Source organism: Indicator indicator, chromosome 39 (genome assembly GCF_027791375.1).
Source record: "Indicator indicator isolate 239-I01 chromosome 39, UM_Iind_1.1, whole genome shotgun sequence".
NCBI classification, from domain to species: domain Eukaryota; kingdom Metazoa; phylum Chordata; class Aves; order Piciformes; family Indicatoridae; genus Indicator; species Indicator indicator.
Window position 1 is genome coordinate 1,159,115 of NC_072048.1, and position 26,118 is coordinate 1,185,232.

The 26,118-nt window shown below is 53.4% G+C and overlaps 1 protein-coding gene across 1 annotated transcript in view; it reads left to right on the top strand.

Annotated features, from left to right (window-relative positions):
- The first annotated feature begins 1,006 nt into the window (after nucleotides 1-1,006).
- IKZF3 (IKAROS family zinc finger 3) overlaps nucleotides 1,007-26,118 on the top strand; it is a 28,901-nt gene continuing 3,789 nt past the window's right edge. Inside the window, exons 1-7 of the mRNA XM_054396801.1 lie at nucleotides 1,007-1,040; nucleotides 7,202-7,255; nucleotides 7,952-8,062; nucleotides 18,094-18,354; nucleotides 19,014-19,181; nucleotides 19,502-19,618; nucleotides 25,676-25,792. Coding sequence (XP_054252776.1) covers nucleotides 1,007-1,040; nucleotides 7,202-7,255; nucleotides 7,952-8,062; nucleotides 18,094-18,354; nucleotides 19,014-19,181; nucleotides 19,502-19,618; nucleotides 25,676-25,792 — 862 coding nt within the window. The remainder of the gene's footprint in view (nucleotides 1,041-7,201; nucleotides 7,256-7,951; nucleotides 8,063-18,093; nucleotides 18,355-19,013; nucleotides 19,182-19,501; nucleotides 19,619-25,675; nucleotides 25,793-26,118) is intronic.

Below are 26,118 nucleotides of genomic sequence, written 5' to 3' on the forward strand. Positions count from 1 at the left end.
TGTCAGTGGAGCAGCTGAGGCCACCTTTAGGTGGTGTGTAAAGGAAACTCAGCGTGTGGAGAGGTCACCCTCCCACCTGCCAGCCTCACACCTGGTGTGTGGGCACCACAGCTCACCATTGCCACCCCAGCCCTGGCACACACACACAAGCTTGGCTCTGCAGCATGACGTGAGATGAGTCAAGAGGCTGCCAGCGTGGAACAGCTCTGTGTCACCCTGGGAGTCGGTGTTGTCACCCTGGGAGTCGGTGTTGACCCTTGAGCGACCTAATCCAGCTCATGGTGTTCCCATCTCGTTGTGGGGTTTAAGGTGAAGGGCTCCCTAAAACGCTAAGCGATGGTTTTGGTCCCTAATGAGTTATGGATGCTGCCATCTCTCCACTCGGATGTCAGGAGGAACTTGTTCAATGAAAGGCTTCTTAAAGCCTGGAAGAGGCTGTCCTCCCCTAGCCCCCCGCACCCACCCCTTTCCCTCCCGGGGTCCCCGTCGGTGCCCGTGTCTGTCTCTGCCGAGTGCCCATCGCTGAGCACCACCGGCGAAACCCGGGGCGTACAGCGCCCGGGCCGGGGCCAGCCCCGGGTCAGCTCCGTTTGCCACCGCCCGGCGCCGCTCTCCGCCCGCCCAGCGCCGGCCCGGATGTGGCGGAGCCCGGGAGGGAGGCGAGGCCGGGCCAGGTCCCCTCCGGGACAATCCCCGCGGGGCTCGCAGGCGGAGCCGGAGCCGCAGCCGCGGCCGGAGCATGGCAGGTGAGAACGACCCCGCTCTTCCCCGGGGCCGGGGTGGGGAAGCTGCTGCCGCTGTCGTGTGTCGCCCCCCGCCTCAATCCCCATCCCCGCTGACCCCCTCGAGGTGCCCGCACCGGGCTCCGCCGCACCTCTGCTTCCCGGCGGCTTCTGCGGCCGCGTTTTACCGACGGGAACCGAATCGCCTGTGGCAATTAAACGGGAAACGAACGGAGCTTTTCCCTTGCTCTGAGGTTCATACCTGACACATCCCCACGCGTGGGATGGAGCTGGGGGTCAGCACCTGCTCCTGGCCCGGCTTGTAAGGAGTTAAGGAGCACTTTGGCTTCTTCTGGAGCCTAAAACGGGCTTGGAACTTCCAGGGCCAGCAAACAGCAAGCAAGATTTGGGCTTCAGTGGGAAGAAAAATCCCCAGACCAGCAGCGTTCTGGGCAAGCCCGGCAGAGCATCACCCCAGAGGTGGACATTCTGACCTCAACTCACTACTTTGAGAGCTGGAGTTCTGCTGCACCTCAGTGACAAATGGTGGGCAGTTGAAGGCTCTTACTTCCAGCATGTCCTCCTCTGCTAAAGCCTTTAAACCTGCTTGCACTGAAATTCTTCTTAATCTGACCCAACTGAGGCCACAGCTGCTTGAGAGATGGCCTCAGCGATTTGAAAGGGGGCTGGGGGCAGTTTGGTGCCTCCAATTCCAGCCTGGTTTTCTTGGCCAGTTTGAGTCCACTGCTTGGCTTGTGTGGGAGAAGAAGGAGCTTTAGGTTTGTCAGTGGTGGCTCTGCTTAGAATCAGAGAATGGTTAGGGTTGGAAAGGACCTTAGAGATTCATCTCCAACCTCCCTGGATGAACCTGATGAAGGTAAAGGTGTTTGGCCACTGGAAGCTGAGAGAAGGTTTCAAATGTTTGGTTTTTTTTTTTTCCTGGTGTTCCTATTTCTTGTGCACTCAACCTTCACATCAGACAATCCTTCAGGTTGGAGTCGTGCCTGTGGGGCTGGTGAGGAGCAGTCAATGTGCTGAGCTTGGCAGGCTGGGGATGAAGTTACTGTAGAAGAATTTTCCTGGGCTGATCTGGGTGCAGCAGCTGCCAAGTGTCTCTCTTTCCTTGGGCAAAAATCTTGGTTCCACTGGAGGCTGTGGGGAATTTGAGGTCAGAGTAACATCCCTGGCCTCAATTATCTGTGCCCAGTGTGAGGAGGCTCAGCACAGGCACAGAGTGGGAGATGAGCACTGCTAAGAGATGTTTGAGGAGGCAAAGCCCACAGCCCTTGGTTGTGTCTCTCGATGGAATCATAGACTCATTTTTATTGGAAAAAAACCCCAACCTCTAAGATTGGGTCCAGCCCTAACTGGTTTGGTCTTGCAAAGGTTGCAAGAGCTGAGCTCCCACTTCCATTTCCATTTGCTGTGCTGGGATGGAGGTGCTGAGTTACTGGAAGATGCTCTGCTGGTGTTAGAAGGTCGTAGGCTATGATGTGAGCCCCACCTTCTGTGCTGCTGATAAGAATCCCCTCCCAAAACTGAGGGAGGAGCCCCTGGCTCTTCAGATGCTCCATGGTGCTTCAGAGCAGCAAAGTGCCTGAGACCCTGCAAGGAGTGGCTTTGATCAGGTACCTTCTTCAGCCTTCTTCTTGGGACTGTAGATGCTGGTGGAGGCCATTCCATGGGGAAATCAGTTGGGCTTTCCTTCTTTTCCATGAGTTGGACCCCAGATGATCCTTGGGGTCCCTTCCAACCTGGCATTCTATGATTCTGTGATTCAGTTTGTATTGAGTTTGGGCTGAGCTGGAGTTCCTTTGAGGAGAATTAACTCCAGCTCAGCCCAAAGCCAATACAGAGCTGAAGGTGGAAAACCTTTTGGAGTGGAAGAGGTTGGACACAAGGTCACTGCCTGTGCTGTGAGTGCTCAGGGAGAGGGGCAGGGGCCAGGTTTGCTGTGTGGTTACTTTGGGGTAATTTGGTGCCTCTGGAGAAGGTGGAAAGAGAAGGAGACAACCTCTGTGTGCTGGGCCAGGAGGATTGGGAGCGTATGGGACTGGCCCTGTTGTGGTGCTAGAGGGTTGGGAAGTGCAGCTGGTGATGGAAAGGCAACATTCTGCTGTTGGCTTTGGGGGCAAAAAGGGAAGATTTGGCTCATTCACGTTGTTCCTCCTGCTCTGCTAGCTACCAGAGAGCAAAAAGGGTGTTAGAGGCAGTGCTGGTTTGAGACACATCCATCACAGGGCTGGAGCTCCTCTGCTATGGAGACAGTCTGAGAGGGTTGGGGTTGTGCAGTCTGGAGAGGAGAAGGCTCTGAGGAGACCTTCTAGTGGCCTTCCAGTATCTGCAGTGGGTTACAAGAAACCTGGGGAGGGACTTTTTAGGGTTTCAGGAAGGGATAGGACTGGGGGGGAACGGAGCAAATCTAGAAATGGGGAGATTCAGATTGGATGTCAGGAAGAAGTTGTTCCCCATGAGGGTGGTGAGACACTGGCACAGGTTGCCCAGGGAGGTGGTGGAAGCCTCATCCCTGGAGGTTTTGAAGGCCAGGCTGGAGGTGGCTCTGGTGTGAGGTGTCCCTGCCCATGGCTGATCCTTGAGGTCCCTTCCAACCCTGGCAATTCTATGACTCTCCAGGGAGGGTTAAAGCAGAGGTAGGTGGCTTGGGTGCTCCTCTGCCTGGTCCCACACCAGCACGGAGCAGCAGTTGTGCCTTTCACAACTCCACAGCCCTCAGTTTTTGCCATTTTTTTTTTTAGCAAGACATTTGAATATTGGGGGTTTTTTCTTTCTCTCACTTTGACTGCTGGGGTGGAAGAAGGGATGGGGAAGGATTGGCTTCAAAAGCACCCAAAGGTGATACTTCTGCTTTGGGAGCCAGCGGCGCGTGGCGGCTGCAGGGCACCCAGACAGGGCTTGGGCACTGCGGCTCCAGGAGGACCAAAGGGCTCTGGAGGTCACTTCTCACATTCTGCTCTCTTGAAGGGGAGGGAGAGGTTGTGGTTTTCTTTGTCCAGAAGCAAGGATGGAAGGTTCCTAAACCGTCTCCTGCCTGGGAAGGGACTTTTTACAAGGGTTCATGGTGATAGGAGGAGGGAGGATGAATTTGAGATGGGGGAGGGCAGGTGGAGACTGGAGATGAGGAAGAAATTCTTGGCAGTGAGGGTGGAGAGACAATGGAACAGGTTGCCCAGGGAGGCTGTGGATGTCCCCTGCCTGGAGGTGTTCAAGAGCACCTCCCCTGGGGGGACAGGCTGAGAGAGTTGGGGGTGTTCAGCCTGGAGAGAGAAGGCTCCAGGGAGACCTTATTTTTATTTTATTTTTATTCTATTTTTATTTAATTTTAATTTAATTTTAATTTAAAAAAATTAATTTAACTTTTAATTTAATTTTATTTTTTAAAAATTAATTTGATCTTTAATTTGATTTTTAGTTAATTTTTTATTTATTGTATTTAATATTTAGTTTTAAATTTAGTTTTAAATTTAGTTTTAAATTTAGTTTTAAATTTTTAGTTTTAAATTTAGTTTTAAATTTTTAGTTTTAAATTTAGTTTTAAATTTAGTTTTAAATTTAGTTTTAAATTTAGTTTTAAATTTAGTTTTAAATTTAGTTTTAAATTTAGTTTTAAATTTTTAGTTTTAAATTTAGTTTTAATTTAGTTTTAAATTTTTAGTTTTAAATTTAGTTTTAAATTTTTAGTTTTAAATTTAGTTTTAAATTTTTAGTTTTAAATTTAGTTTTAAATTTTTAGTTTTAAATTTAGTTTTAAATTTAGTTTTAAATTTTTAGTTTTAAATTTAGTTTTAAATTTTTAGTTTTAAATTTAGTTTTAAATTTTTAGTTTTAAATTTAGTTTTAAATTTTTAGTTTTAAATTTAGTTTTAAATTTAGTTTTAAATTTTTATTCTAATTTTAATTTTTTAATTTTACTTTTTAATTTTTATTTTATTTTTGCTTCAATCTTTTTTTTTTTTTTTTTACCCTTATTTTACCTTTATTTCATTTCACTTTGTTTCTTTACTTTCCTGGGTTTTATTTATTTTATTTAGTAACCAGCTGCACTTTTCACCCCCTTTAACTCAGTGACTTTGGCACATTCCAGCTCTCACCGAAGCCACTTCAATGGTCACATTCCTGCTACATTTGCAAGGAGGGAAAGAAGCTCAGCTTTAATTTGAGGAATCATTTCCCAAGTGCTGACAGCTTAACAACTCTGCAGTCAGGAGCTGCACCCTGGGGACCTCAGCCTGCTCCTGGGTGGTTTCAGTCCTTCACAGGGAGGATTTTTCTGGCTGCTCTTTGCTCACAGCAGACTCAGAGCAGTGGCAACTACCTGGCTGATGGAACTCGGCATGAGGAAGGGGAGCTGAATGGTTTTCCTTTAGGGAACAGAGGAACCAAAGCTTGGAAAAAAAAACAAACAAAAACAAACCCAAACCTCTTTTGTAGGACAGGAGAAAAAAAAAAGAATAAAACAGTTCTGCTGCTTTAGTTTAGGTTGGAGTTTAGGAAGAATTTCTTTGCTGCAGGAGTGGTCAGGGCTTGGAACAGGCTGCCCAGGGAGGTGGTGGAGTCCCCATCCCTGGAGGGGCTCAAGAAATGTGTGGCCATGGCACTTGGGGACATGGTTGGATGGCTGTGCTGGGGTTGGGTTGATGATCTCTGAGGCCTTCTCCAACCTTAGTGATTCTCTGATGCTTTTTTGCTTTCTCAGGGTTTGCCTTTGCTTTGTTGGAGCAGCAGCCCAGCTGCTCCTACACTTTGGTGTTGGTCTTAAAGGTCTTTTCCAGCCTAAATGATTCTATGGTTTTCTGAACAGGAGGAGAAACTTCTTTGCTGTGAGGAGCAAAGGCTGAGAGCTTGGAGAAGAGCAGCCCCAGGGGGGATCTGAGCAATGCTTAGCAAGAGATAAAGGGTAGGGGGCAAGAGGCTGCAGCCAGACTCTGCTCAGTGGTGCCCAGTGCCAATGGGCACGAAGTGGAGCCCAGGAGGTTCTATCTGAGCAGGAGGAGAAAGTTGTTTGGTGTGAGGGTGCTGGAGCAGGCTGCCCAGAGAGGTTGTGGAGTCTCCTTGTGTGGAGAGCTTCCAACCTCCCCTGGGCACTGTGCTGCTGGGCAAACTGCTGTGGGTGTCCTGCTGGAGCAGGGGGGGTTGGACTGGCTGAGCTCCAGAGGTCCCTTCCAGCCTCCACCATGCTGGGATTTGGGGATTCTGGTCTGGCTGGTGGCTTTGCTGCAGGGTTCATGGAGCTTTGTGTTCTGACGTTGTCACAGAGACCACAAAAATGTTCCATGTGCAGTGGTGGTGAAGAGAGAGAGAGAGAGAAAGAGAGAGCTGAGGGGGAAATGTCACTGGTGGTTAACACCTCACAGCCATGGCAGGAGCAGCTCTGTTATGTAACTGCCAGGAATGAATTTCACAGGTCCTGGAGCTATCATTGTTTGTGGTTTTTGTATATATATCTATACATTCAAAAATATTTTCTTATATATATATATATATATAAAAGAGGAATTTAAAAAAAAGAGGAAAAAGCTGGAGGACAGAAAGGAGGAAGGAAGCAGAGAGCTGTGACCTGGTTAGGAAAATCAACCCTGCCCTAGGTGAAGTCTCAGGACAGCAAAGAGTGGAGTAAAGGCTGGACAGGGCAGGTCTGCGCCCCCAGCTTGGTTCAGCAGCCTGAATTTGGGCACTGGAGTGGAGAGTGGAAATCCCTGCAGCACCTCAGGTCTTCAGGGAGGGCTGCTGAGTGCTCCTGGGAACCAGAGCCATGCAATGGGTTGGAAATGACCTTCAAGATTAGCCAGTTCCAGCCCCCAGCCATGGGCAGGGACACCTCCCACCAGCCCAGGCTGCTCAAGACCTCATCCAGCCTGGCCTTGAACACCTCCAGGGAAGGGACATCCACAGCCTCCCTGGGCAGCCTGTGCCAGGCTCTCCCCATCCTCACCCTCAAGAATTTCTTCATCTCCACTCTCAATCTGCTCTCCTCAAGCTTCCAGCCCTTCCCTCTCATCCCTCTCACCCTGTGTTGCTCTGGAAGATGCCTAAACGAGAGGTGCTTGAGTTTTGGATAGCCAGAGAGGTGGTGGAGTCTCCATCTCTGGAGACATTCAAACCCCACCTGGATGTGTTCCTGAGTGACCTTCTGTAGCTGGCCCTCCTTGGCAGGACAGAAATTGTTCCTCATGTCCCATTTGAAACCTCCCCTGGAGGAACTTGAGGCCATTTCTTCTTGTCCTGGTGTTAACTGCTTGGGAGAAGAGGCCACCTCCAGCCTCACTCCAGCCTCCTTTTGGGTAGCTGCAGAGGGGAGTTGTCCAAGCACACAGAGCAGTTCCTCACTCTGGAGTCCTTGGAGAATTTTGCTTTTTTTCCAGCTCTGCTTTCAGTCAAGGGAAATGGAAATTTATCATCTTGCAACAGCATCAATGGTGCCAAAGAATGAGAGCCTCCAACAGCTCTTCTGTCTCTTGCAGGTTCCCAGGCAGGTATGGACCTCAGCAGTGCTCAGGACCAGCCAGTGGCTGCAGGTGCTGTGCTCTTTGTGTTCTTCTAACCTCTCCTGAAAGGTTTAAGCTGCAGATGTGCAGTGCTGGGGGACATGGTTTAGCACCAGGCTTGGTAGAGGTAGAGAATGGTTGGATTTGATGATCTTCAAGGAGCTACTGGAGAGAGTCCAGCAGAGGCTACAAAGCTGCAAGAAGCAGCCCCAGAGATGATCTTATGGATGCTGATCAATATCTAAAGGGTGGGGGCAAGAGGCTGGGGCCAGACTCTGCTCAGTGGTGCCCAGGGACAGCACAAGGGGCAAGGGACACAAAGTGGAGCCCAGGAGGTTCCATCTGAACAGGAAGAGAGAATTCTTTTTTTTGAGGGTGCTGGAGGCCTGGAGCAGGCTGCCCAGAGAGGTTGTGGAGTCTCCTTGTGTGGAGAGCTTCCAACCCCCCCTGGGCACTGTGCTGCTGGGCAAGCTGCTGGGGGTGCCCTGCTGGAGCAGGGGGGGTTGGACTGGCTGAGCTCCAGAGGTCCCTTCCAACCCTCCCCATGCTGGGAAGCTGTGTGTGAGGGTTTGCCTCAGACTTTGGGAAGCAAATCCCTCCACAAACTGCAGCTGCTGGGTCTGTAGGACCTGGATGTTGGGATGCTGCAGATGCTTTGAGGGAAGCTGCTGGGAACATTCTTGGAGCATAAATAGTTAATGAGTGATGTTTGGGCTCTTCTTACAGAGGGCCATGAGGTTCTGACTGATGGTGACCTGACCCAATCCCAAGAAATGGAGAGTATGGATCATGGGGAAGATGTGAAGGAACACAATCTGTCTAAGGAGGAAGCAGGAGGTAAAGGAAAGTTTAATTCTGAAAAGCAATCCTTCAGTTTTGTCTTTTTAATCACCTGATGATGCTGTGAGAGGGATTCAAAAGTTTATTCTGGATCATGGCTCTTTCTCCATGGAACCCTAGAATGACTCAGCTGGGAAGGGACCTCAGAGATCATCTGGGCAGGGACAGCTCTCAACTGATGGCCAGATTCATAGATTCATGAAATGGGTTGGGTTGGAAGGGACCTTCAAGATCAGCCAGTGTCAACCCCCTGCCATGGGCAGGGACCCCTCCCACCAGCCCAGGCTGCTCAAGACCTCATCCAGCCTGGCCTTGAGCACCTCTGGGGAGGGGGCAGCCACAGCCTCCCTGGGCAACCTGTGCCAGGCTCTCCCCACCCTCACTGGCAAGAATTTCTTCCTCATCTCCAGTCTCAATCTCCCCTCTCCCAGTCTCACCCCATCCTCTCTCCCCTCACCACTCCAACCCCTTGTCAGAAGTCCCTCAGCCACCACCTTTGGGATGTGTGAAGCAAACCATCAGGCAGCAGGCTGGAGTTAATGTGTTAATTAAAAGCTTGATGGAGGAGAACGAGGGGGGGAAAAATAAAGACAGAAACCCCCCTCCACCCCCCACTCCCTCCTCTTGTTTCTTGCCTCAGGGGACTGGAGGCTGCATGCTGTGCTGCACATGGGCTGTGCTTGCCTGCAGCCATACCAATCCCCAGCTCCCGTGGTGCTTCCTGTGTCTCAGCTGAGCAGGGCTGAGCAGTGAGGCAGAGAGGGCAGGAAATGCTGCCCTGGTGTCTTCATGTGTCCCCAGTGCTCTTTGGTGGCCAAAAGGTGAAGCCTCCTGCATTGAGAAATGGACTAAAAATGATCCACAAAGCTACTTTTCTCCTGAAGGAGTCAGAGCCAAGCAGAGGAGTTTGGTTCAGATGGCAGCAGGTTTGAAGGGACCCCCAAAGGTCATCTTCATAGAATGGTTTGGGTTGGAAGGGATCCTCCAAGGGCATCCTGTCCAACCCCCTGCACTCAGCAGGGACTCCTCCAGCCAGAGCAGGCTGCCCAGGGACACATCCAGGCTGATCTTGAATGTCTCCAGGGATGGGACCTCAACCACCTCCCTGGGCAGCCTGTGCCAGTGCAGAACTTCCTCCTGATGCAGAACTTCCTCTTGATGTCCAACCTCAGTCTGCCCTGCTCCAGTTCCAAACCACTGCCCCTCAGCCTACCCCCACAGCCCCTCCTGAGCAGTCCCTCCCCAGCCTGTCTGCAGGTCCCCTGCAGATATTGAACTGCAGCTCTGAGGTCTCCCTGGAGCCTTCTTCAGGCTGAACAACCCCAACTCTCCCAGCCTGTCCCCACAGCAGAGCAGAGGTTCTCCAGCCCTCTGATCATCTCTGTGGCCTCCTCTGGACCCTCTCCATCAGGTCCAGGTCCTTTCTGTGTTGAGGGCTCCAAAGCTGGCCCCAGCCCTGCAGGTGAGGTCTCCCCAAAGCAGAGCAGAGGGGCAGGATCCTCTCTCTGCAGCTCTGGCCACACTGCTTTGGATGCAGCCCAGGCTGCCCTTGGCCTTCTGTGCTGCCAGTGCCCATTGCTGGCTCCTGTCCAGCTTCTCCCCCCCAGCACCCCCAGGTCCTTCTCTGCAGGGCTGCTCTCAACCTCATCATCCCCAGCCTGGATGGATATGGAGACACCAATCTGCCTGTGCAGAACTTCCTCCTGACGTCCCACCTAAACCCCCCCTGCTCCACTTTCAAACCACTGCCCCTCACCAGCAGCCCTTCCCCACCAGTCCCTGCCCAGTTTGGTTACTTCTCCCTCCCCTGTCCTGCTGGAGGCAGGCAGCTTTCTGGGGGTGGGGTGGGGGTGGGGTGGTGAATGGCAGAGAGCTGCTTTCCTGGTTGTGAAATAAAGAGCACCCGAAGCCACCCTTGTGGTTTATGGATGCTAATTGCTGCTGCCTCTCAGGCGTCTGCAGGGGGGTGGTTAAAAGGCTGGAGGGCAGACAGGAGAGGGCTGAGGAAGCTCCGCTGAGGTCCCGGCGCTGCCGCCGAGCTCAGGTCCTTATCAGCTGCCAGAGGAAGTGCCGTTTTTTATCAGAATATTACATCTCCCAAGCCCAGCTCGAGCCCTGCTGCTCGTGGGACCCAGAGGTTATCTCACAACATCAGAGCTGCCAGGCTGAGCAGCTTCCCTTCAGAGGGGATTTCTGAGCCTCCCCAAGCCAGGCGAGGCTCCGCTGGCGCCGCTGCTGCTCTTGGGGTGTCTCTGCCTCGGTGGCTTCTTGGTGAACTGAAAGTCTCCTCCGGGTGGTGGTGGTGGTGTTATCAGCAGCAGATCCTGCTTGGCTTTGTTGTTGCTTGGCAGCAGCCCCTATGCTGTCACAGCAGGAATGCTGCCAAGCACGTTCGGTGACATCAGCACCAGAGGTGGTGGCACCGCAGCCTGGAGGTGGTTCAGAGATGCAGGGAATGGTTTGGGTTGGAAGGGAGCTGCAAGGGCATCCAGTTCCAACCCCCTCCTGCCACAGGCAGGGACATCTGCCCCCAGCCCAGGCTGCTCAAGGCCTCATCCAGCCTGGCCTTGAACACCTCCAGGGAGGGGGCATCCACGACCTCCCTGGGCAGCCTGGTTGGCATGGGACACCTGCCACTGGCATCTGAGGCAAGGTTGCCCTGCTCCATGGAGAAGGACCTTGGAGTCCTGGTGGAGAGGAAGTTCTCCATGGGACAGCAATGTGCACTGGTGGCCAGGAAGGTGACTGGCATCCTGGGGGGCATTAAGAAGAGTTTGAGCAGCAGGTACAGGGAGGCTCTCCTCCCCCTCTACTCTGCCCAGGTGAGGCCCCATCTGGAGTACTGGGACCAGTTCTGGACTCCCCAGTTCAGGAGGGGCTGGGATATACTAGAGAGTGTCCAGTGGAGGCGAGGAGGATGCTGAGGGGCCTGGAACATCTGTGTGAGGAGGAAAGGCTGAGAGAGCAGCCTGAGGGGGGGATCTGATCAATGCTGATCAATACTTGAAGGGTGGGTGGCAGGAGGATGGGGCCAGGCTGTTGTCAGTGGTGCCCAGTGCCAGGCCAAGGGGCACAAAGTGGCACATGAGAAACGCCATCTGAACATGAGGAGGAACTTCTGAAGGGTACTGGAGCCCTGGAGCAGGCTGCCCAGAGAGGTGCTGGAGTCTCCATCTCTGGAGCGCTTCCAACCCCACCTGGATGTGTTCCTGAGCAGAGCCAAGGGGCAGAGTCTCTTCTCCTGCCCTGCTGCCCACACTCCACTGGCAGCAGCCCAGCACACAGCTGCCTGCTGGGCTGCATGAGGCCACTGCTGGCTCCTGGGGAGCTTGGTAACAGATGGGGGGATATCAGGTGGGAAATGAGAGATTCACCCAGAACCCAACAGCTTTGGGAGGAAAACCCTTGCCTGGGAGTAAGCTACTGGAAGAAGCTGCTCTGTAATTCAGGTTTCTTGGCTCTCATCAGCTTGGAGCTGATTTGTGTTGTTTACTTCTCTCTTTTTGTTGTTGTTGTTGCTGTTGCTGTTGTTGGTAATTAATTGCACAAGGAGACAAATGACACAGTGCCTTAATGACAGAGCCACACTGCTATTAATGTAGTAGAAAATACACATCCAAGTGCTTGGAAAATGATGCCTGGGTTGGGGGTTTTGTTGTTGTTCTTCTACCCCCCCCCTCCCTTTTCCAATTCTCTGTTGCATTTCAGTTTGATTTGTTTCTATTTTTGTTTCAGTAAGAAAGGAGCAGCCTCAATGTGGAGCACCCAGCACCACGAGGGGCAGTTAGGGAAGGTTCTGTCCTGCTTTTAGCAGGGAAATTTCCACCTGGGCTTTGGGTTTCACCACTCAAAGTGTTCACAGATGCAGAGAATGGGTTGGGTTGGAAAGGGACCTGAAAACTCAGCCTATTCCAACTCCCTGCCATGGGCAGGGACACCTCCCACCAGCCCAGGTTGCTCAAGGCCTCATCCAGCCTGGACCTGAACACCTCCAGGGAAGAGGCAGCCACAGTCTCCCTGGGCAACCTGTGCCAGGCTCTCCCCACCCTCACTGCCAAGAATTTCTTCCTCAGCTCCACTCTCAATCTGCTCTCCTCAAGCTTCAATCCCTTCCCTCTCATCCCTCTCATCTTGTGTTGCTCTGGAAGGTGCTTAAATGAGAGGTGCTTGAGTTTTGGATAGCCAGAGAGATGGTGGAGTCTCCATCTCTGGAGACATTCCAGGTGGGGTGTTCCTGAGTGACCTTCTCTAGGTGACTCTGGCTTGGCAGGGGGGTTGGACTCAGTGATCTCCAGAGGTTCCTTCCAGCCCCTACCATGCTAGGATTCTGTGAAATGGGTGCTGAGCAGCAGTGCTGAGGAGATGCTGCAAGGCACAAAGGGAAAATAAACTCAAAGCAGATCTTAACCCATTGAAGGGTCTGGGGAACAGATCTGGTGAGGAGCAGCTGAGGGACCTGAGGGTGCTCAGCCTGGAGAAGAGGAGGCTGAGGGGAGACCTCCTTGCTCTCTCCCTGAGAGGAGGCTGGAGCCAGGTAGGGGTTGTGCTGATCTCCAAGGAACAAGTGACAGGAGGAGGGGAGATGGCCTCAAGCTGCCCCAGGGGAGGGTTAGGTTGGCCATTAGAAGAAATTTCTTCCCTGAAAAGATTCTCAAAGCTTGGAGCAGGCTTCGAGGTGATGGAATCCCCATCCCTGGAGCTGTTGCCCGAGGCAGAGATGTGGTGCTGAGGGGTTAGAGCGTGGCAGAGTTCGGGAACGCTTGGACTCAACGATCTGAAAGACCTCTCTCCACCGAATCCGTTCTGTGACGCCCTGATCGGTGCTGAATCTTCAGCTGAATCCCTGCCAGCTCCAGGTCGTCCCTCTGAGCTGCCCACCTTAGCGACTCCCTTCCTCCCTCCTCCTCCTGCACCCCGTTGACAGCTGTCACCCCCCTGCTCAACTGCCGCAGACGCTTTCCCGATTTGTTTAATTGGGTAGTTAGGGAACGGCAGACAAGAAAAGCTTTTGCTTTGCCTCTGTGGGGTCTTTTGTTGTTGTTGTTGCTGTTGTTGTTGGTTTTGTTTTTCTTCTTTATCTTTATCCTCTCCCACCCCCCTCGACCCCCTCCCCTTCTCTTTAGTCTGCCTGAACATCTGTAGCGTTAGGACCTCATTATGCTGGAAGTGGCACAGCAAATCGGCGGCGTCGTTAAAACGCCACATTAAGATGATTAAGTTTCTTTGTTATCCAGTTGACTTTTGTGGGTGGTTTGTTGTCGTCGTTGTTGTTGTTGTTGCTTTGCCTGCGCTGAGGATTTTCATGGTTATGACCCCAGCTCCTTGTGAAACACTTGAGCCGACATCCCTCCACCCTTCCGTGCTGTTGTCTTTTGAATAGCTTCTGGGGGAAAGGGTTTTGTTGGGGTTTTCTCTGTGTTCTTTCTGCCTTTTCTTCCCGCAGAGTTGCTGTTGGGAAAACTTTAGAACGGTGCCCAAATTGCCTTCTTCCCCTCTGGGTTTGAGGCCAAGGTCTTGGATTAAATCCTAGGGACTGGGGGATTTTCCTTCCCCCAGTTTTCCTTCCTTCCTCAAGAGAAAAGCTAAGATGATGCTCTGCCTTGCTCCAGTTACAGAATCCCGGGGGGGGGGGGGGTGTGGGGTGTGTTGGAAGGGACCTCTGGAGCTCAGCCAGTCCAACCCCTCCTGCTCCAGCAGGGCACCCACAGCAGCTTGCCCAGCAGCACAATGCCCAGGGGGAGTTGGAAGCTCTCCACACAAGGAGACTCCACAACCTCTCTGGGCAGCCTGCTCCAGGCCCCCAGCACCCTCACACCAAACAACTTTCTCCTCCTGCTCAGATGGAACCTCCTGGGGTCCAGTTTGTGTCCATTGCCCCTTGTGCTGTCCCTGGGCACCACTGAGCAGTCTGGCCCCAGGCTCTTGCCCCCCACAGCTCCTTTAGCTCTTGCTGAGCATTGCTCAGCTGCCCTCTGGGGCTGCTCTTCTGCAGGCTCTCAGCCCCAGGGCTCTCAGCCTTTGCTCCTCACAGAGCTTCTCCAGGCCCCTCAGCAGCTTTGCAGCCTGTGCTGGACTCTCTCCAGCAGCTCCCAGTCTCTCTGGGATGAGCTGGGGGTGCCCAGTTTGCTGCCATTCTTTAACCACTGCACCTCCCAGAACATGCCCAGCTCTGTTGGTGCAGTGACTCAGTCTGAAGCTGCCACCACAGCTTCATTCTGGAGGCTTTCCAGCACCCATTGTTTTTACAACGTTTTTCAGGTGAAACAAAAATATTACTCTGGAGCAGGTCTTTCATCTGGTAATCATCTCCCCAGGAAATGAAACCCTCTGCATCAGCCTTCACACAGCACACTGGGACTGGCTTGTGTAAAATCAACCACAGTTTGTTCTGCAGCCTCTGTTCCCTTCCTCAGCTGCCTCAAGAAAAATAGTTCATAGGTTCAGAGAATGGCTCAGGTTGGAAGGGACCTCAGAGATAGGCCAGTTCCAACCCCCCCTGCCATGGGCAGGGACACCTCCCCCCAGCCCAGGTTGCTCAAGGCCTCATCCAGCCTGGCCATGAGCACCTCCGGGCTGGAGGCATCCACAGCCTCCCTGGTCCAGTGTTTTCCTGCCCTCACTGGCAAGAATTTCCTCCTCATCTCCAGTCTCAACTGCCCTCTTCCAGCCCAAATCCATTGCCTCTTGTTCTATGACCCTTGCCAAAAGTCCTTCCCCAGCTCTCCTGCACCTCCAGGGAGAGGGCAGCCACAACCTCCCTGGACAACCTGTGCCAGTGTCTCCCCACCCTCACTGGCAAGAATTTCTTCCTCATCTCCACTCTCAATCTGCCCTCCTTCAGCTTCAACCCATTCCCTTAAGTGCTATATCCAAACCTTTCCATGCAGCTGCCAGTCTCAGTGCTCCCCTTGCATGCCAGGACGTGGAGCAAAAAGTTGGGGCTGAAAAAGGAAATTTGATTGCCTCAGCCCTCTGCCAGCCCGTGGTGAATTTTGGGGTGCCCTGACCTGAGACTGCTTCATAGAATCCCAGAGGGGTAAGGGTTGGAAGGGACCTGTGGAGAGCATCCAGTCCAACCCCCCTGCCAGAGCAGGGCACCCAGGGCAGCTCACACAGGAACACATCCAGAGGGCTTTGAAAGTCTCCAGAGAGGGAGCCTCCAGGACCTCTCTGGGCAGCCTGCTCCAGGGCTCTGCCATCCTCACACCAAAGCTTCCTGCTGGCAGGAAGGCAGAGTGGAGCCTAGACAGCAGCCAGTGTTGGGACAGCAGAATCCCAACCCTCCTCACATGCATTTGCTTCTCAAAAGCCTCTTCTCAGTGGTGCCCAGTGCCAGGCCAAGGGGCAATGGGCACAGACTGGAACCTGAGAAGTTCCTTCTGAAGATGAGGAGGAATTTCTTGGACTGAAGGGAGCTGGAGCCTGGAGCAGGCTGCCCAGAGAGGTGCTAGAGGCTCCATCTCTGGAGACATTCGAAGCCTGCCTGGATGTGTTCCTGTGTGAGCTGCCCTGGGTGCCCCTGCTCAGGCAGTGGGGCTGGACTGGATGCTCTCCAGAGGTCCCTTACAACCCCTACCATTTGGTGATTCCCTTTGGCTTTTGCTCTCTGTCCTCAGAAGGTGAAATATTTTTTTTCCGTTGAGGTTCTTCCAGTGCTTGCCTGCAGACTGCAAGGCCTTGGTGGGCTGTGGCTGAGAGCTGGACTGGAGGTGATGCTCTGAGGGGAGGCAGCAGTGGGAAAGCCTTGGTCAGAGCCCAGGTGCAGCCTTCTCTGTCACTGTGTAAGGAAACAAGCAGGCAGCACAGCCATGGAAAGTGCAGAGGTGATGATTTTCCACAGGGTGCTGTGCCCACTTTGTGCCAGTCAGCAGGTGCCTGCCCTGGGGAACTCAGCCCAGCTTCAGGCTGGCAGAGCTCTGTGCATGAGCAAAAAGCTTTGAGCTGTGAACCTGTGGTGAGAAACAGCAGAGAAATCTTCTCACTTGGAGGCTACAACTTGTCCTCCACCACGGCTGAGGGGTGGGGGAGGCAAAGGTGAAGACGTTGAGCAGAAAGTGGGAATTGAAATCACTTCTGAAAGCAGCACCAAGGTGCAGCTGCAGCCTTCAGCTTCCTTTGGCCCTCTGGTGCAGGATGTAGAACAGCAGTTGGGAGCTGCCTGCTCTCAGGGAGGGGAGAAGAAACAAAAAAGAAAAACAAACCTCAACCAACCCCAAAAAAACTTTTCTTTAACTTGGGCAAAAGCTGCTGCTGAAAGCTGCTGCCAGCAACTGGCAATAGCAGCTCCTCAGAGGGGTGGGGGTGGATGGATGGGTGGATGGATGGATGGATGAAGTAATTCTGGAGGGCTCTCACCCAAAGGGTCACCCCCAAACCCCCTGAAGTGCTGTTGGCAGCAGAAGGTGCCTCAGAAGAAGGGTGGCAGAGGGAGTCCTCAGGATGTGAGGCAGAGCTGAAGAAGGTGCAGAGGGAAATGGTCCACTTGGAGGTGAATCCAGAACTGGTGGTCACCTTCTGAGCAAACCTGTCCCAAAATCCAGACTCCAAAATATGTCTGGGATGGGGGGATAAAAACACTCAACATGGGAGGGGGGGAAAGGTGATGCTGTGTGGAGATCATCATCCAGGGACAGCAGCAGGAGGACCTGGCTGCTCAGGGAGGTGTTCAGGGTGAGGCTGGATGAAGCCAACCAGGCAGGTGGGGTTGGAACTGGCTGATCTTGAAGGTCCCTTCCAACCCAAACCATTCTGGGATGCTCTGACCTGTGGAATTTTTTTCCCACTGATGTGGATTCCTCCCTGGGATGAAGAAACCATCACCCACCTGTTCCTCCCAGCCCAAGTCAGACAGCCTGGCTGGGCTCAGTGCAGCCCCTGAGGGCAGAGGAATGATTTTATCACTGCAGTGTAGCTGCAGATGTTGAGTTCAGGACAGCTTGGCTCACCAGATCTTTGTTTTCAGCTCTGCTTTCATGTTGCCTCCTCATTTTCTGCTCTCAGCCCTTGTTTGATGTGGTTCCTTACTCAGAACCAGAGCTGATTCGCATTCAGCAGTCCACCTTCTGTGCTTTGGAGAAAGGACAAGTGCTCCAGTGCCCTGCTGAGCTGTCTGAGCCTTGCTCTGAGAGAGCAGCAGGTGGCCAGGGGAACGATGCTTTCATACAGGAAGCTGAATTTCATCTCTTGATGCTGCTCTCCACTGGCAAGGGGAGTTTGCACCCTCTGAGAGCTTCTGGCACCTGGAGAAGGCAATCACAGAATCATTGAATCAAGAATCAAGGCTCAGCCAGTCTCAACCCCCTGCCATGGGCAGGGACACCTCACACCAGAGCAGGTTGCTCACAGCCACATCCAGCCTGGCCTTCAAAACCTCCAGGGATGAGGCTTCCACCACCTCCCTGGGCAACCTGTGCCAGTGCCTCACCACGTTCCCGGGGAAGAATTTCTTCCTAACATCCAATCTGAATCTCCCCACTTCTGGTTTTGCTGCAATCAGCCAGCCAAGGGAATTAGCAGGCAGCTCAACAGCTCTGAGCTGTCTCACTGTGAGTGACATTAAGCGTCCATGACCCACGGAGATGCAGCTCAGCTTCATTCCTTCATCTTCAGGATGATCTCAGCTGTACTTCTGCATCTTGAGCTTGAGGAGAGCATCACTCAGGCTTGAGGAGGGCAGATTGAGACTGGAGATGAGGATGAAATTCTTGCCAGTGAGGGTGGGGAGACACTGGCACAGGCTGCCCAGGGAGGCTGTGGCTGCACCCTGCCTGGAGGTGTTCAGGGCCAGGCTGGATGAGACCCTGGAGAGCTGGTAGGAGGTGTCCCTGCCCATGGCAGGGGGTTGGAACTGGCTGAGCTTTCAGGTCCCTTTCCAACCCAACCCAGTCATGGATTCTCTGAGTCTTTGGGTCTTGAAGGCAATGGTTGAGGTCTGCTGATGCCCTTCTGTGGGTGAGTTGTGTTCTGGGATGTCCAAGGTGAACATTTTTCCACTCTTGTGCTTTGTTTTGTTTTGCTTTTCCCTGCAGATGAAGTGGTTCAAGTGAAAGGTGAATACAGTGAGAGGGAGGAGAGTGCTTTAAATTCAGAGCCTGTGGAGACTCCAGAAGAAGCTGAGATGCCTTTCAGCTACCCCAGGGAATACCCTGACTATGAAAGCATTAAACTGGAGAGACATCCTGGCTCCTATGACAGCATCAGGCCAGCCAGTGGGAAAATGAATTGTGACATCTGTGGGCTGGCCTGCATCAGCCTCAATGTCTTGATGGTCCACAAACGGAGCCACACTGGTAAGAAGATCCCAATTTGCTTCTTCTAGAAACTTCTACTTCCTCTAAGAGCTTCTCTTTGGAGAGCAGTGCAGAGAAAAGGCATCTGGGGTCCTGGTGGGCAGAAGGATGCTCAAGAACCAGCGATGTGCCCTTGTGGCCAAGGGCATCTTAAGGGTGGGGAGACACTGGAACAGGTTGCCCAGGGAGGTTGTGGAGAAGGGAAGGCTCCAGGAACACCTTAGAGCAGCCTTCCTGTGCCTGAAGGGGCTCCAGGAGAGCTGGGGAGGGACTTTGGACAAGGGCTGGGAATGCCAGGATGAGGGACAACGGCTTTGAGCTGGGAGAGGGGAGAGTGAGACTGGAGATGAGGAAGAAATTCTTGCCAGTGAGGGTGGGGAGAGCCTGGCAGAGGGAGGCTGTGGCTGCCCCCTCCCCAGAGGTGTTCAAGGCTGGGTGAGGCTTTGAGCAGCCTGGGCTGGAGGGAGCTGTCCCTGCCTGTGGCAGGAGGGGCTTGGAACTGGATAGTGTTGAAGATCCCTTCCCAGCCAAACCCATTCCATGCACCTCTGGCTCCTTTCCCCTCTCAGGAGGAGGGGCTGGGAGGCCAGCAGGGTGCTGAGCTAACCTCTGCATGTCTCTCTGTCTCTCTCTGCATGTCTCTCTCTGTGTGGCTGAAGGTGAGCGTCCCTTCCAGTGCACGCAGTGCGGAGCTTCCTTCACCCAGAAGGGAAACCTCCTGCGCCACATTAAGCTCCACACGGGGGAGAAGCCTTTCAAGTGCCACCTCTGCAGCTATGCCTGCCAGAGGAGGGATGCCCTGACAGGCCACTTAAGGACACACTCTGGTAAGTGGCTTCAAAAGGCACCTCACAGGGCTGTAGGATCAGAGGATCACAGATTTGTTTGGCTTGGATAAAGGTCCCTGAGTCCAACCAGTGCCTAACTCAGCCAAGGCTGGGGCCACACCATGGCCCTCAGCACCACAGCTCTGTTCCTCTGAAACCCCTCCAGGGATGGGGACTCCTCCACCTCCCTGGGCAGCTGGTGCCTATCCCTGACCCCTCTTGCAGGAAGAAAATTCTCCCTCACGTCCAGTCTCAACCTCCCCTGGTGCAGCCTGTGGCTCTTCGGGGTTGTTTTATACCAGCCTCTTGTTTTTTGCCAGTGGAGAAGCCTTACAAGTGTGAGTTCTGTGGAAGGAGCTACAAGCAGAGGAGCTCCCTGGAGGAGCACAAGGAGCGGTGCCGCACGTACCTGCAGAGCGCTGGCGTGGCTGAGCCTGGTGAGTCCCTCCCCTCCTGGGGGCTTTGGGGGGGCTGGAGCATGGCAGGGGGCAGAGCAGGCTGTCCCCTTAGCTGCTGACTCAGCCTTTGCTACAGGCATGGAGGGAGGTGGGGGTTGGTCTCTTCTCCCTGGTATCAGGTGGTGGAAGAAGAGGAAATGGCCTCAGGTTGCGCCTGGGGGAGGCTGAGGTTGGACGTGAGGAAGAATTTTCTTGCTGCAAGAGTGGTCAGGGGCTGGAGCAGGCTGCCCAGGCTGCTCCAGGTGGAGCTTCCTTCTTTTGAGACTTTCAAGACCCATCAGGATGTGCTGCTGTGTGCCTTGCCCTAGGTGACTCTGCTTTGGCAGGGGGCTTGGATGATCTTCAGAGGTCCCTACAGAGCCCCAGGTGGGGGTGGAGTCCCCAACCCTGGAGGTGTTCCAGAAACCTGTGGCCATGGCACCTGGGGCCATGGTTTGGTGGCCATGGTGGTGCTGGGTTGATGGTTGGACTCAGTGGTCTTGGAGGCCTTTTCCAACCCAGACAGCTCCACGGTCCTCTGGTGTCCTCTGACACTTTCTCACAGAATCACTTTGGCTGGAAGAGACCTTGGAGACCATGGAGTCTCCAACCATTCACCCAGCACTCAGAGAAGGCTCTGGCCTCACCCAACCCTCAGCCATCCTTTTATTTCCACCACATTTGCTGTCACAGTCCCTGTGAATAAAGCATTTCTGGGCACACCTTGTGGGCAGCACTTCTGCAGGTGCCACTCACAGTCACCCACATGGTTGGAGAGGTCACAGCTCTGATGTGGCTTTGTTTATGCAGCTGAGTGGCTGCCCCTGGTTGTGGGCAGCTGCTGCCCACATCTCTGCCCATTTATTGCTTCCTTTTCTTCAGATGAAGAAGCTGCTGGGCAGAATGGCTTAGAACTGGGAGAGGTTTGAGTGGTGTGGATGGCTGTAGGGGATGGCAATGGGGTGGTGCCCTGGAGATCTGTGATAGGCAGAGACCCTCTACAAGGGCTTGGGGTGATAGCATGAGGGGGAAGGGATGGAAGCTGGAGGAGAGCAGAGTGAGACTGGAGGCGAGGAAGAAATTCTTGAGAGTGAGGCTGGGGAGGGACTGGCACAGGTTGCCCGGGGAGGGACTGGCACAGGTTCCCCAGGGAGGTTGTGGATGTCCCCTGCCTGGAGGTGTTCAGGGCCAGGCTGGATGAGGCCTTGAGCAACCTGGGCTGGTGGGAGGTGTCCCTGTCCATGGCAGGGGGTTGGAGCTGGATGGTCTTTAAGGTCCCTTAAGGTTCTGGGTGCTCCTTCCCAGGAGGTCCTGGATGCTCTTTCCCAGGAGATTCTGGGTGCTCCTTCCCAGGAGGTTTTGGTTGCTCTTTCCCAAGAGGTTTTGAATGCTCCTTCCCAGGAGGTTCTGGGTGCTCCTTCCCAGGAGGTTCTGGGTGCTCCTTCCCAGGGGTTTCTGGATGCTCCTTCCCAGGAGATTTTGGATGCTCTTTCCCAGGAAGTTTTGGATGCTCTTTCTCAGGAGGTTTTGGGTGCTCCTTCCCAGAAGGTTCTGGGTGCTCCTTCCCAGGGGTTTCGGGATGCTCCTTCCCACAGGGTCTGCATGTTCCAGCAGTAGCAGGGTGCAACTATTTCTGAACTGAAAGGTTTCCTGGTAGCAATGTCAGAGCCTTGCTGGGTCCCAGATAGCAATCTCTGGTCACATTGTTCTCATTGCACCAGAAGCCACCTCCCTGTTCCACTCTCCATCATTTAGTGACCACACAGAGATGCTACAGGAAGCAATGGCTTGAGCCTGAGCCCTGCTTTGGGTTTGTGAATGGTGCCCACACGTTCTGAAAATGCAGCCAGGCTGTCGGTGGGGCAGAAACCACAGCATGGAAACAGCTCTGTGTGGTCACAGCCTGGGCTGGAAGAGCAGTGCCTGCTCTCTCTGCACCCCCAGGGGGATGTGAGGGCTGCAGGGGACAGCAGGGCTTGGAGAGGTGGTGGCTTGTCAGCAAGTGATTGCAAGGATGCCTCAGGATTCATCCTGAATGGATAAATCCTGGAGTCCTAGAATGGCTCAAGGGGGAAAGGAGCTCAGAGCTCAGCTGCCCCAAACTCCCCACCATGGGCAGGGACAGCTCTCAGCTGGACTCAGCTGCTCCAAGGTCTCATCCAGCCTGGCCTTGAACACCCCCAGGCAGGAGGCAGCCACAGCCTCCCTGGGCAACCTGTGCCAGACTCTCACCACCCTGGCACTGAACAACTTCTTCCTAAGACCTTGAGCACCCTGGGCTGGGGGTTGGTGTCCCTGCCCAGGGCAGGGGGTTGGAACTGGCTGATCTTGAAGGTCCCTTCCAACCCACCCCACTGTGGGGTTCTATGAAGTCAAGATTCTCATTGCCACCACAACTTTATCTTGGTTTAATGGCCATGAGTAGGTTGAAGGTTTGGACTCCAGGATCTCAAAGGTCTCTTCCAACCCAACCAATTCTAGATTTAACCAAACCACTTGACTATTTCTGCCAGTCCAGCCTGAAACTTCTCTTTCAGCTCCACTTGAGGGTGAGATAATTAATTCCTGAACCTCTTGTCATGACGTGCAGTGGAGTCCCCCAGTGGGTAAGGCAGTGGAGGAGGCAGCCAGGGCAGGCTCAGTTGTCTCTGCTGGAGGAGAGTTTTGAGTGATTGTTTCCTAAACCCCAACTATTATTCTTGGCTTATTTAATAACTGCTCCAGAAGAAAGGAGGTGGATAAGATAATTTCAAGTTAGCTTTTGTGGAGTGAGAAGGAGAGAGCAGCACTGTGGGAGGCAACCAGCACAGCCTGGGGCTCAGTGGCAGCAGACACTGGTTCCCCTCAGGCTGTCTTCCAGAGATGTTGCCAAAGACCTTTTGTGGGCCATAAATAGTCTGTTTGTTTTCTGGGGGTGGGTGGGGGGCAGCAAAAAGAAAGTGAAATTTGCCATTGGCAAGGAGCAGAAAAATCTTCCTGTGAAAGAAGAGATCCTCAGCCTTCAAATAAAGTCACTGAGGGGCCTCAAGCTGGCAGATTGATACTCAGAGGTGGCCCAGAAGATGTGGTGGAGGTCAATAGTTGTGGTGTCTGCTGAGTGAAGGCCATTGTTACCTCTGCAGGAAGCTGCCTGCCTGCCCTCTGGGCACTAATTGAGTCAAGTCCCCTTGGTGGCACATAAATAAAGTTGGCAGGAGGCAGTGAAGTCACTGCTGAGCTTCCTCCTGCAGCTCCTCAGCCTCTTTCCAGGGCTGCTCAGGAGCTTTCCTCTTGGGGTCAGTCAGGAGATAGGGAAAAAGACTCTGAAAAGGTGGAATTAAAGTTGGAGTAGAAGGATGAGCAAAAGGCAGGAAGGTAAAGAGGGAGGAAAAGAGGAATTAGAAGAATAAACTGAGGGGAATGAAGCAGCATGAGGGGAATGAAGCAGCATGGAGTTGCTCCCCTGCCAGGGATGAGTTGGGGTTTGAGGCTTTTTGCTGCTCTGGCAGGGGGGTTGGACTTGATGATCTCTGGGGGTCCCTTCCAATCCCTTCCAGCCTGTGATCCCAGCAAGCAGTGGTTGTGGGGTTCCTCTCTCCAGGGCAGCTGAGGGTTGTTGGGGTTTTCAGAATCAAAGTACTCCTCCTCATGACCTGAGCAGTGATCCTCCTGAGGTGCCAAAGCTTCCTAGGTTGGGAATGAAGCAAAGCCACCCTAGAACTGCAGTTACCCAAAGAGCTCAGGAAGCCTGCTCCAGGTTTTGGAGCCTGAGCAGTTCTGAAATGAAAAATCCCCAACCCACTGTGCCCAAGAATCAGCTTCAGCTTCTGGCCAGAGTCAGAGATTCATGGAATGGGTTGGGTTGGAAGGGACCTTTCAGATCAGCCAGTTCCAACCCCCTGCCATGGGCAGGGACCCCTCCCACCAGCCCAGGCTGCTCAAGGCTTCATCCAGCCTGGCCTTGAGCACCTCCAGGGAGGGGACATCCACAACCTCCCTGGGCAGCCTGTGCCAGTGTCTCCCTAGCCTCACTGTGCAGACCTTCTCCTGATGTCCAACCTAAACCTGCCCTGCTCCAGTTCCAAACCACTGCTCCTCGTCCTGTCCCCACAGCCCCTTCTGAACAGTCCCTCCTCAGCCTTCCTGTAGCTCCCTTGCAGGTACTGGAAGGCTGCTCTGAGGTCTCCCTGGAGCCTTCTCTTCTCCAGGCTGAACAGCCCCAACTCTCCCAGCCTGTCCCCACAGCAGAGGTTCTCCAGCCCTCTGATCATCTTGGATCATCTTGGTGGCCTCCTTTGGCCCCACTCCAGCAGCTCCCTGTCCCTCTTGATTGATGTTTTGCCTCACAGTGTCTCAGTGTTTCTTGCTGGAAGCACTTTAGGAGCTGCTGAATCTATTTCTGGAGTCTCTAGACCTATTGCAGTCATCTGGGAATCAAAAAGCAGCCTAGAGAAGCTGTGGTGCTACCTTCAGGGCACCAGGTGCCTGCCCTCAGAGGGTCTGCCCATCTCAGCCCTCTTACCCCATCCTGAGTCATACCCAGAGCTGGGGTTTGGTGGCAGTGAGCACTCAGGCAGCACAACTTTGCCTTTGCAAACTGCTGAGCAGACCTTAGCCCAAGGGCTCAGCTCAGGCTGAGGTTTGGTGAGTCAGGGCTGGTGCTGGCTGAAACTCCTCCAAGATCAATAACAGCAAGAGCTGAAGCAGGAGTGGCAGGGAGCTGTGGGGAGCAGGGCTGGGGAAGGATGATGCTGCAGCTTTTAGCTCCTGCTGCACTTGGCAAACTGCACTCTGCAGGTCCAGTGCTTCCCCAAGCTGTGTTTGGCAGGGCTGAAGGGACACCCAAGGTGCTCATCTCCTTTCCTTCTGGCATTGCTTCCCTCTCAGAGGGATTCTGCTTTGTCTTTGGGGAGATCACTGCAAGAGTACAACAGCACAGCAGCCAGGAGCCTCTCATGGTCGGTTCTGAGCTTTCTTTGTTGCCTTAGGAAGGGCAAGGAGAGAATTCCAGCGTGGTGGGGTTGGAAATGACCTCTGGGCATCATCCAGTCCAACCCCCCTGCTCCAGCAGGGCACCCACAACAGCTTGCCCAGAGCTGGGGTTGGAAGCCCTGCAGAGAAGGAGACTCCAGCACCTGTCTGGGCAGCCTGTTCCAGGCCTCCAGCACCCTCACACCAAAGGGTGTTCAGATGGAACCCACAGCTGGCTCCTGCTCAGCTTCTCCTCCACCAGCACCCCCAAGTCCTTTTCTGCAGGGCTGCTCTCAACACCCCCCAGCCTGCATTGATCTCTGGGGTTTGTAGTGGAGCACTGCAGGTTCTCAGAGGTTCTCAAGGAGCCCCCTGGGTGTGACTGATCTCCAAAGAGCACAGCAGGAGGGTCCTGTGGCAGAGGTGTCACACTCTTAGTCAGAAGCAAAAAGCAAAGCTCCCAGGGGCTCTGCCTCCCTCTTCGCTCTGTAACCAACCTTCCAACCAGTTGGTCTGACACTTCCTCTGCCTGCTGAAGGTGCTGGGCTTTGGAGGGTTTTGTGCTCCCCTTGCAGCGAGCTCAGGACTCGAGCAGCAGGGGCTGAGCCCTGCTGGCTCCTGCTGACCGCAGCTGCCTGCAGGGAGCCACAACCAGCAAGAGAAAAAAAAAAAAAAAAAGCCCCAGCAAAACCCAGCTGAGTGCAGCCCTCCAAAGTGCTCCTTTCCAGTCAGTGTGGGAGGAAACCATTCAGCTCTTCTTTTTTTTTTTTTTTCCTTTTAAATCTAATTTTATTTTCCCCATTTCCCCTTTCTCCCCCACCCCCAATGTGTTGTATTTGGTTGGTTGGTTCCTGGTCGGTTCTTTGTTTGCTTGTTTTGGTTGTTTGGGTTTTGTCTTGGGTTTGTTTGGTTTGGTTTGGTTTTGTCTTGTTTTGTCTTTTGGCTTTGTTTTGCTTTGTTTTGTCTTGTTTTGTCTTGTTTGGTTTGGTTTGGTTTGGTTTGGTTTTGTCTTGGTTTGGTTTGGTTTGGTTTTGTCTGGTTTGGTTTGGTTTGGTTTTGTGTTTTGTTTTTTCTCCACCTTCCTTTTCCCCATTTTTTCCCCACTAGCCAGCATGGAGGCAAGGCACAGCAAGGCAGAGATGGGGACTGAAAGAGCCCTGGTGCTGGACAGGCTGGCAAGCAACGTGGCAAAGAGAAAAAGCTCAATGCCTCAGAAATTCATTGGTAAGAACAACAACAAAACCCTTCTCACCTGTCACACTTCTGTCACACTTCAATATCTGCAAGCTGCTTAAAAAAAACAAACCCAAACCTACAGGCCAGGGCCTCTGCTGCTTTTCAATCCCCTCCTCAGGAGGAGTTCGTAGATTCATGGAATAGGTTGGGTTGGAAGAGAGCTTCAAGATCAGCCAGTTCCAACCCCCTGCCATGGGCAGGGACACCTCCCACCAGCCCAGGTTGCTCAAGGCCTCATCCAGCCTGGTCTTGAACATCTCCAGACAGGAGGCAGCCACAGCCTCCCTGGGCAACCTGTGCCAGGCTCTCCCCAC